The sequence below is a fragment of the Larimichthys crocea genome, chromosome XXIII (genome assembly GCF_000972845.2).
Source record: "Larimichthys crocea isolate SSNF chromosome XXIII, L_crocea_2.0, whole genome shotgun sequence".
NCBI classification, from domain to species: domain Eukaryota; kingdom Metazoa; phylum Chordata; class Actinopteri; family Sciaenidae; genus Larimichthys; species Larimichthys crocea.
The window spans coordinates 10,458,084-10,468,398 of record NC_040033.1 but is presented as its reverse complement, the minus strand read 5'-3'; the positions used below and the strand labels follow the sequence as shown (position 1 = coordinate 10,468,398).

Here is a 10,315-nt window from a genome sequence, read left to right as displayed (position 1 = left end):
CCTCCATGTGTGCTCACCACAGACCTATCAACACACCACATTATTTGTCACATTATTTGTCACTTCTCAGATTGTTTTATTTGATTAATTTCCAAAGAGGCCTGATTGGGGATTTCACAATAAAAGAGCAACCTATCCAGTAAACCGCCTGTCATATGTGTTAACCACAGACTACACGTTGCTTCCCCACCAGTCATAACTTGTCTTAGATCACCTGTGTGGCGTCATGGTGCTATACTTCCGGGAAGAAGAACAAATAAGTAGACTGCCTCGACTGGGAAAAGGCTGAAAAAGTAAGTGACCTCTCCTTCTTTGCTTTTACTGTTCCATTCAGCAACATCATCCTTCATCTCAGGCTGATATCGTGCAGTCTGGATCAGCTGTAACTTTTCAGCAAACATCCTCTTTTCATCGTTAAAAAATATTAAACTACAAAGCAAAATATTAACCACTGCCAGCCCTGAGTGGCCTGTCCAGCAGTGCATTAACCTTTCTTGTCAGTCAAGGTCAGTAAACGCTGCCTACGACTGCTGAAGCGTGTCCCCACATCAACATGGACATCGCCGCAGTAAATGCTCTTCCCTACGAGGATTTTGTGTATATTTTCGGGAATGTGGTGGAGAAGTGTCCCATTATAACAGCAGCTGTGTGGTCGAGGCGTCCCTTTGTGAATTTCACTGCTCTGGAGGCCGCAATCAGTGAATTTATAGATGGGCTCCCGGAATCAGGTGAGTTAACTTAGTGCCACATGTTGAAGTTTTTTTTAGTGACTGTTTGTGCTCAAAATGTCATTGTCTCTGTGCGCCAGGTAAAGAGGGGATCCTCAGGTGTCACCCAGATCTCGCTGGCAGGGACCTCCACGGCGGCACCTTGACGCGTGAGTCCCGTGAGGAGCAGGCTGGTGCCGGGATGGATGCGCTGAACTCCGTGGAAGCCTCGAACATGGCCCGGCTTAACGAGGAGTACAAGGAGCGCTTCGGGTTCCCGTTTGTCATCTGCGCCCGGATGACCGACAAGGTGAACATCTTACGGCAGCTGTCCGAGCGATGCCGCAACGAGCGCGCGGTGGAGAGGGCGCGCGGCATCGAGGAGGTGAAGAAGATATGCCGCGTGCGCCTCCAAGCTCTCGTGGTCGGTGAAGCCTCAAACAAGTTATGAACCATAATAGACCTTTTTCCACGGCAGCCATTTTGACATGAAGTGAAGTCACATGCTGTGAAAAAGGTCTGTCAGTGGAGGTTAATTGGATTTCACCTGTGCCAGTCTAACCAGCTGGATTTAAAGACTGCTGTTGTGATATTTGCTTTATTCCAGATTTATTATGTGTTATTCATCCATTAAACTGTACACTGAATTATTAAAAACAATAAAATATGTGTGTCATTGATTCAAATTGAACACTTTACATGATATATACACGAGTGGACATTGATAATATAGCAAATATTACGCATATATATATATATATACGTATATACACATTCATAAACTTGATAGTATACTACTCACATGTCTGAGGTGAAAAACAATGAACTGTAAAACTTGCTTGTGCAGCTAAATCCGTAGTCGGTCCTCTGCATGATCTCAGGATGCCACCTGGTGCCCAAATAACCTCAAAGCATGCACCGGAGTGGGTGATGAAGAAACCGCCCAGGGCGCAATTGTGGCCAGGACCGGCGCTGGGCAGTGGTATCCAAAAATGCGGGGGTCCCAATTTATTGATTTAGAATCTGGATTTGGAAACAGATGCCTGCAATATGAGTTTAAGTCTTGAGAACTTCCTGCGGGTTCTACGCCGGCTCTCTTGACCCAGGAGCGGAGAGGGAGTGACCGTGCAGCGGGGAAACAGGAGGTGAAATGTTGGTGTGAGGTCCGTTCGTAGAGGTGACCCCTCCTGCAGCCTCCCCCTGGTCTCCAGATGTAATAGAGGCGTCCTGGTCCGGGTCAGACCCCCTCGCCCTCCTCCGGTCCTCCTCCTTCTTCCACTTCATGCGCCGGTTCTGGAACCAGATCTTGATGTGGCGCTCGGTGAGGCTCAGGGTCAGAGCCAGCTCCACGCGGCGCGGCCTCGAGATGTAGCGGTTGAATAGGAACTCCTTCTCGAGCTCCAGCAGCTGGGCGCGCGTGTAGGCCGTCCTCGTGCGCTTGTTTTCCTCGGTATCCGCCATCACGTACGGTCCTAGAGACAAACGCAGATTTAGAGTCCTTACAAAGAAGATATATGTGATTTATCAAAGTATTTGAAGGTGTATTGTTAATTTTATTTAACTAAATGTCAGACAATGTAATTAAATTAAATATAAGGAATTAAATGTGTGACTGTACATGACCTATAGGCCTCATTAGAGGGCTTATTTTGACCCCTCCAGTAGGCACCTGCAGAAACCACAGTGCATATTTGTCTAATGATAGCCAGCAAAATAAACATGTATTCACTTGTAATGTTCCAAGGAATTTACAATTAGTCTATTGAGATTTACCCCAAACTATACCTATACTGACTTAGCTGAAATCTGGAAGCAACAGGTGATATGAAGAATCTAAATCTGTAATATGTTTGTTTGTTTAAATCAAGAAATTCTGTTTTAGTGTACATTATTTTGGAGTGTAAATTATTTGGGAGATTAAGATTTTGGTTATGATATGGTTGGATGAAAGTTGTTTTTACTATTACTGTGGAAAAATATTCATAAGAATGGTTACAGTAGTAATGATTCCAGATTGAGGCGACAATATGATAAAAGCAGAGTTTACTTTGATGAATTAGTGTGTGATATCTGAAACAGATTCTTGATGTGGTCTAATTGAGACTGAGACGCGTAAAGCTTATTTTTCCTATTTCTAATCTTTTGTAATACGTTACTTTTATAACTATTTACTTTTGTGAACTATGTTTTTAGAAGAAACTGTGTTGTTAAATAACTTTAACAATAACGTCCACTGGATTTTGCTCCTCATTTTCCGGGACGTCCGCATTTCACGGTTCGGTTTAGGAATTACCCACTATCTAACCGATGGCTTCACCAAATTTTACCATACCTATCCAAACAGCCATGAAAAAAAGCATAACTTTTATGATCAGAAACTAAACTGACAAAAAACATAAACAAACCGAAAACTAACAATAAAGGTTATTAATCGTTAACGTTTGAAAAATTACCGGCTGGACATTGAAAAATATATATTATTATTATTCAAATTGAAAGTTAATCCAGACCATGCTCCTAAGATTTAGCTATATTTCAAATTATATGTTACATTTAATTACAATCATTTATTTGTGAGTGAAAGGATCGTGTGTGCGGTATAAATGCCTTTTAATCACAGTTTTGACCCTCTAAAAAAAAAAAGTCTTTCAGCCACTTTAAATCATCTTGTCGTTTTGTAGTTTATTGTCAGATTTTCTGAAAAAAAACAAAACATGATGTATTAAAGTCAATGAAACTATGATTAACGATCACAACACTTGTGCGCAACATGAACCAAAAGTAGGCCACAAAGTCACAGGAGAGGACGAGGAGCGTGAATCTATGATACGAAATGTTTTATATCGAATCAGTGACGCAGAATAAAACTCTGAGAACTTCAGACATAGGTTTACTATATGTTTATTATATGTTTACTATAGCTGAAGAAACTTGGTGCTGTAATACACAGTTTATTATGTCATTATTAGAGGAAAACAGGCTCATTAAAACTTCAATGTTTGGCCTAGGTCTGATTAAAAAATGACAAATGAAACGAGTCAGTAATTTAATTTAAACTATACGATTTGATGGAAGCAAAGTCTGGTAATATAAAGCCCTTTTCATGTTACCAAACATTATCAATTCAAAGTGATTGTGGTAGATTTGGGTGTTTTAAGAGCCTGTTATACTCGGTATTATTCATCCGATTGATGGTTTAAGATATGGAGATTTGTGAATATGTTTTGTACAGACAAAACACACATTTTTTGTGTGACGATAAGACCTGATAAAAGTAAGCGGTGACCTTCCGGGCCCCTTTACAAATTGACTGACAAGGTAAACTGAAACACCCAGGATCATATTGTTGGGACCATGATGTCATTATAGGCCTCAGAAAGAGTCGATTGAAACTCATTTGTTAGTGCTATGACTACAGAGTAATGTTGGAAAGACCGCTGTAACGTGTATTTCCACGCGTAAATCTCCGTTCAGTGATTGTCTTATGATTTCAAACACATGACATTTACCTGCCCACTGTCCCTTCCAGGTGTGTGAGTGAGATTTAGTGGTTTTCATCCAGGGGAAAGGGAGGTGGTATCTGCTCTGCTCCCCCGTGTCTCCATACGCTGCAGCGGGCAGGAGAGGCTGCTGCTGGAGCCCCTGAGGATGGTGGAGCTGAGGCACACCTGGATCCTCCCGCATGGGTAGGCTATACGAGGGGGCAATGTCAGGAAGGCTGGCCTGCTCCAAGGCTCCCATGGACGGCGGTGTGTAGACGGAGTGCACCTGCCTGCTCATGTAGAGGCAAGGCGGCGGGCTGTGGTTGTAGTCCTCCCCCTGTGATCTCTGGTAGGCACAGGAGTCTTTAAAAACCTGAGAAGGATAATAATGATCTTCCCGATTCATGGTTTCCGAAGACCCGCACATGTACCGTACCCTGCGCCGTGCCTCGGCGTCAACCTTCTGCTCTACTACCTGTCTCCGGCGCAACTGCGAGGCCCCTCGCGGCTCCACACAGGTGTGTCACTCTGCCACCATGTGACTCCGCGGCGCCAAAGCCATTGGCTTCACTGTTTGCTCAAAACAGCAGACCTATAGTTTCCCCACCACCTCTCTCCAGTTTCCAGGATATTCTGCAGCTTGTGGGATTTTTTCAGTAAATTGAACAGCGCGTAAATCAATGCCACTCTGTAAATACCGCAACGTTTACCTGACACCCACCTGTGTTTGCCCCCCACAGCAGTAAGAACAGGTGAATCTGAAGACCCTATACCTGCACACACAGACAACAGTCAAAGCTCCTTACAAGTGTAGAGCATGCAAAAGAAACATGTTTCTCATTAGGGGGGTTGTCCTCAAACAATGAAGCATGGACACTTTATATGGATAGATCTCATCTGCTGCTGATAAATCGATATGTATGGGCGCAAACATTGGTTGACCCGCCTGATAAGAGACCTGGATGGAGGGGCAGTTGTCTTGGAAACTCGGGTGAAAAAGCTCAAAACAACCATAGTCTATTTCCACAGGCTTTCTTCATTTGTCCACACCTTTCTGACTTTTAAAATGTACCCATTACACTTCTCTAAATGCATCATTTAACACCATTTATCGTGTGTTTGGTAGGAAGGGGAGGGGATGGCTCGGTCCCTGCACGAAAAGGGCCCTTGGCGATAACAAACACGGTGCTGCTTGCGGCCGCTTGCACTCTCGCCATGTTTGCTGGCCATTAGCCTTTACCAGGTGCGTGTTCGCTCCATTAAACTGCAGCTCTCGTGGTAAAACCAATTAAGGTTGGAGTGAGCGTCACAACTCAATTAACCCGGCGTGTCTCCACAAACCCCCCCCCTCGAGAGATCACCTGCAGCTTTTTACGCAACATCTTTAACTTGAGCCACATCATGAGGGTTAAGGTTAGGGTGGATGTACTTGATCCTCGTGTAAAAACGTACAGCACGACGGGGCTTTTACCTTGATAGTGTGTATCAATAGACTATTTGCACTGAGTTCTTCAAAAGCAATTATGGCACTTTCCACGGTATCTTAATGGGGCACTCAGCGATGCAATAAAGTTCAAGTAAACCAATTCTATACAAATCACCCCATGCACTATGGCTTAATGGTGTTTATATTTGATCATTGTTTCAAAGAGGAAGGAAACAGTTAACCGAAGCCGTTCTCCACTACAGTGGACATGCACAACGTGATTTATGAAGCATGAGGGGCGTTAAACGCATTTCCAGACGCGGGGCTTTGTGCGTAATGGTTCAAGCGAGGAGGAGTGCGGCTTACATTTTGCTATCATGGGGCAGAGAGTTGCCACGTTCTGGATGTGGGAACAATAAAAAAAAAAAAAAGAGTGTAAGCTGGCCAAATGGATGGAGAAGACATAAACAGCAGGATGACCCTTTAAAACGCTTGAGCAAATGTCCATCTGTTGTCCTGAAACCTCTATGACCCCAATAAAAACATGTGGAAATACTGTATCTTTGCATGAGTTGCATCGCTGGATTATTACCATCATAGTAAATAGTCATTGTTGCCATTACAGCCTTATTAAATCACTATTAATCCACCGCTGGAGACCACTTGTTTAGGAGGGCTCTGGCACATGTGGGAGTGTCAGGAAAACAAGATTTTTTTTTTCCTCCTTTGACAAACAAAACCGTTTCTGATAGCCGGTGTATACATGTCGAAAAAGTTGGACATGCGATAAAATGTGCTTACCCAGTGGCGACAGCAGCATGGCCTATGTAAACATTATGACTGGTGAATAATGACAGAAGAATGGTAATGACATTATGATTGAAGTCAAACCTCGTCTATTGTAGGTGAAACAGAATTACACCAAACCTTTTGAGTCATGTGAGGAGTTTATTCACTCCAATTTCTGTAGAAAATCAGACTTTTAAAAAAAGGAATTAAAGAGTAGTTGTAACAGTTGTAGCTGTCTATCATTTAAGACAGCTCCTCCACCCTCCTCCTATTAATGTCTTATCTGCCAGCCATCCCGCTCAGGTCTTTGAGCCTGCCAGCAGCTCTGTGAGCTGGTCAGAGAGCAGTCTCAGGAGTGTCCACCTCCCCTGCTCCCTGGAGAAGGTGTGGCCTTTGTAAAAGAAGCAGTGTTCCTCCTGTGGACACAAGTCTTTACTCATGAAGTCTGTCTTTGTCTCTGTTCTCACCATCCCTCCCATGTCTCCGGTCTCTGTTGTCTTTGTTCCTGTAAGTCCTCTCTCTGTCTCTATCCTGCTTCTTATCTTTGTTATTGCAGCTGTCCCTCTGATGGTGTTTATGATCCGCGGTGTGGCCTCCATTGCTCCTGTGATCTCTGGGAGGTGTTCTGCTGCGGTCTCGGCTTCTGTCCGGGGAGTCTCTCTTCAGACGCCCTCTCGTGGTGGAGTGTCCGTCTCTGGGCTCACCGGTGCGCCGCTGCAGGCCGGTGGAGCGCAGCGTGTTGAGGAGGAAACGCTTGTTGGTGCTGTGCAGAGGACACTTCAACCTGACGGAGGAGAGAGCAGAGAAACTGACTGCTTTAATTGACTGTAAGCGCTATAACCAATCACAATACAGTGAATACATGTCTAAGTACTGTGGTGTTGTCCTGTAGCTGCTAAGTAATGTCTTGGTTATGTCTCATGCTAGGGTGGACCAAGGTGTCTCAATAGACAGTCAAATTTATGGGGGAGTGTGTTATTTAAGGCTGCAAATAAAAGATTATTATTCATTATTTGTTCAAGTGTAATAAAATGTCAGAAAAGGCAAAGTAAAAATGGCATCTTGAAATGACTTATGTCTGATCAATAGTCAAAAACTCAAATGTATTCAGTTTATTATAACAAAGGTCAAAGAAAAGCAGCAAACCTTCATAAATTTGAAGCTAGAATTAGAAAATGTTTGTCATTTTTGCTTGAAAATAGACTTCATTGGAAAATATTTTTTAAAATGAGCTCTAGTCTTATTCACTTCACCAGCACTCTGATCACAATACTTTTACAATACAGTCTGGAGGTCGTATTGATGATGTCTGATGGATGAATGCAGAATTATGAACAGGTAAATGTTAGTGTGGGTGGCGAAAGGGCAGAGGCAAAAACAGAAAAAAATATTTATTATAGTTTAGCAAAGATGATTATAAATATGAGCTTTTTGTATCCAGACTGAAGGAAGGAAAGTTACACTAAATTGTTGCTGCAGTGACTCTTCAGAAAGTCATATACTGAATGTATGCTGTGCTGATCCACTTGAATGATTGGCTGCCCTGCAGGGTCACCCCAGCCTGTGATTGGCCACTTAGCTTCACGCTCCAACCAACATCAAGCTGGACGATTTAACTTTCCTAAGGACGTATTTGATGGCGTTGAAGTTCAGTTGAGCAGCTGCTTGCATGTTTGCTGGTTTCTTTGTTTCACCATTGATCTCTTCTGTCTAATTTTGTGAAGTTGCATGTAAGCAAACACGTTCCAGTCATTTTAAATATGTGAAAAATATGGATTTAAAGATGCACTGATTGACACAAGGCAGAGGACAAAGTAACTGAATAAAACATGAAAAATTGACATGTAGATTCATAATATCAGTATTTCTAAAATCCTGGCTTGGCACTGCACTGCACGAGAATAAACTGTATCACTGGAATAAACAACGTGAAGTTGGAGACTCTTCGTTTGATATATTTAAATATATCTATATAGATGATCACTATAGATAGTTAAATGCGTGTGTGTGTGTGTGTGTGTGTGTGTGTGTGCGTGTGTGTGTGTGATAACTGCTTTGTGACTTAAATTGTCTCGTTTCTGATGTTGTGTATGTGTAATTTCTTCTCAAGGAAACCTCTAGAATAAATACAGCTCGACTAACAATTAATTTAAATTTGGGCTGACCATTTTAAATGACACATTGACCAACACAAAATGAGCAACAAGGGTAAGCAAACAATGCATACATCTAGGTATACTGACGACATATCTCAACATTAATCAGTATCAAAGTATCAAGACATTTTGGGGGATAGCCGATCCGATTTCTACATAATTGTAGTTATTTTTTTTAAACAATTTCACTCACATCTAGAACAATATAGTTAATTTAACCCTCTAAAGACCCCAGAGAGTCACAGCAGCTGAGGCTCAGGAGGTAGAGCGGTTCGATCCCCAGTATTTTGGGCAAGAGACTGAACCCCAAATTGCTCCCTGTAAGTTGCTTTGGATAAAAAGTGCCAGCTAAATGACTAAATGTAACTGTAAATGTTAAGACAGTATAACAAACCTGTTGTGGGCCTTGGAAAAGAGCTCAAATATAGTCATATAACAGTACTACCACATTATCTATCTATATTCGACTGCAGAAGTTAAATAAATAAATAATAAATAAATAAATAAATAAAATATTAAGATTATATGGCACTATCTTTTGTAAATAAAGTGTGTTGTTTTGTCATTACAGTCTTACTGTGCCTTTGTAGCATGGGGCCACTATTGTGGCAAAACTATTTACAAGTGTGTGTGCAGATTTGTGTAACTGTATCTCATTTACAAATCTGATTACTCACACACACGGAGGAATGCGTGTGAGTAATCAGATTCGTAAACACACACAGACTGAGATACAGTTACACAACCCTCCACTCACATTTGTAAAACAGTTTGAGCTATAACAACTTCCCCATAATAATGCACAAGTTAAACAGCATGGACATATTTAAGTGGATTTAAGAGGATATAGCAGACAATCAAGGACTAAAATAGCCCCAGTGCAAGTGATAAGAAGCAGTCAGATGTCCACGGATGACAGCATGTGAAACACGGTGCTCACCATCCTGTGGGGCCCATGGTCTCTGCTCTGACCCGAGCCCTGTCAGTCTCCCTGAGGAGCTCCTCCACTGCTCGCCTGGATGGACAGACAAATATCAAAATGAGTCATGTGAGCAGAAGAGGAGGAGGAGGAGGACAAAGATGATACCAGACCTCAAGGGGGAGCCAAGGGTAGAATAATTTAATTAAGTGAGAGAAAACAGGAGTGATGCACGCAGAGTGTAAAGGAGAAAGTGAGTCATTAGTGAGTGAGGGACAGTGTCCTCGTCTGACCCGAGCTGCTGAATCAGCAGTCTGAGCCAGAGACTGGATCATTGAGCCGACCTTTAACCACCGAGCACGGGCTTTCTTTACAACCTCACATACACACACACACACACACACACTCACACTCACACTCACACACACACACAGTTTAAAATACAACACACACACACACACACACACACACACACACACACACAGCAGCTGTCTGCCCCCAAAATAGAGGGGCGAGGAGAGCTCGCGTGTAGCAGCTGATTCAACACAAACAGCTACACGGTCACCTACTTTTCCAGCTCGTTATCCTCCGCCATCGCTTTGTAATCGATCACACGACGCTATTATTGGATTAATTCAGATAAATCGATGATTTTATGTTAATTAGCGCAACATCTTTTTTTTGTTTACTTGTCCGCGAGGTCCCTCAACCGAGGACCCTCTGTTTTTTTAGCTGTCCTCGGACGATGCCTGATCGTTTCCAACAGTATATTTCTAGCTTATAAAATCCTAAAAAAGTGTTCCAGTGTGTTTTCATTTGTGTATAATCGCCTGAAG

At 42.6% G+C, this 10,315-nt stretch overlaps 3 protein-coding genes across 4 annotated transcripts; 1 reads left to right on the top strand and 2 right to left on the bottom strand.

The window, feature by feature from the left end:
• The first annotated feature begins 80 nt into the window (after nt 1–80).
• urad (ureidoimidazoline (2-oxo-4-hydroxy-4-carboxy-5-) decarboxylase) lies at nt 81–1,374 on the top strand. Its single transcript, XM_010738449.3, has 3 exons — nt 81–293; nt 507–728; nt 809–1,374. Exons 2-3 carry the CDS (start codon nt 554–556, stop codon nt 1,156–1,158), a joined length of 525 nt encoding a protein of 174 aa, XP_010736751.2. The 5' UTR covers nt 81–293; nt 507–553; the 3' UTR covers nt 1,159–1,374.
• Nucleotides 1,375–1,689: 315 nt separating this feature from the next.
• pdx1 (pancreatic and duodenal homeobox 1) lies at nt 1,690–4,942 on the bottom strand. Its single transcript, XM_010738450.3, has 2 exons — nt 4,217–4,942; nt 1,690–2,179 (listed from the first exon to the last, which is right to left on the bottom strand). The coding sequence occupies exons 1-2, from the start codon at nt 4,614–4,616 to the stop codon at nt 1,791–1,793; spliced, it is 789 nt and encodes a 262-aa protein (XP_010736752.3). The 5' UTR covers nt 4,617–4,942; the 3' UTR covers nt 1,690–1,790.
• A 1,608-nt stretch (nt 4,943–6,550) lies between these two features.
• Nucleotides 6,551–10,217, bottom strand: si:ch211-140b10.6 (uncharacterized LOC104924957). 2 transcript variants are annotated; one of them, XM_010738451.3, is made up of 3 exons: nt 10,049–10,217; nt 9,501–9,575; nt 6,551–7,188 (listed from the first exon to the last, which is right to left on the bottom strand). In XM_010738451.3, exons 1-3 carry the CDS (start codon nt 10,072–10,074, stop codon nt 6,837–6,839), a joined length of 453 nt encoding a protein of 150 aa, XP_010736753.1. In that variant the 5' UTR covers nt 10,075–10,217; the 3' UTR covers nt 6,551–6,836. The 2 variants fall into 2 exon arrangements, with proteins under 2 accessions (XP_010736753.1, XP_027129791.1); XM_027273990.1 differs by lacking the exon at nt 10,049–10,217 and adding an exon at nt 9,773–9,854.
• Nucleotides 10,218–10,315: the final 98 nt, after the last annotated feature.

Excerpts from the sequence above, each read along its gene's own strand:
- urad (XM_010738449.3), top strand. The coding sequence starts at position 554 with ATGGACATCGCCGCAGTAAATGCTCTTCCCTACGAGGATTTTGTGTAT. Across the intron at positions 729-808 it reads AGATGGGCTCCCGGAATCAG|GTAAAGAGGGGATCCTCAGG; the intron begins GTGAGTTAACTT and ends TCTGTGCGCCAG.
- pdx1 (XM_010738450.3), bottom strand. The coding sequence starts at position 4,616 with ATGTGCGGGTCTTCGGAAACCATGAATCGGGAAGATCATTATTATCCT. Across the intron at positions 2,180-4,216 it reads CTGGAAGGGACAGTGGGCAG|GACCGTACGTGATGGCGGAT; the intron begins GTAAATGTCATG and ends GTTTGTCTCTAG.
- si:ch211-140b10.6 (XM_010738451.3), bottom strand. The coding sequence starts at position 10,074 with ATGGCGGAGGATAACGAGCTGGAAAA. Across the intron at positions 9,576-10,048 it reads GAGGATAACGAGCTGGAAAA|GCGAGCAGTGGAGGAGCTCC; the intron begins GTAGGTGACCGT and ends CTGTCCATCCAG. Across the intron at positions 7,189-9,500 it reads ACCATGGGCCCCACAGGATG|GTTGAAGTGTCCTCTGCACA; the intron begins GTGAGCACCGTG and ends CTCCTCCGTCAG.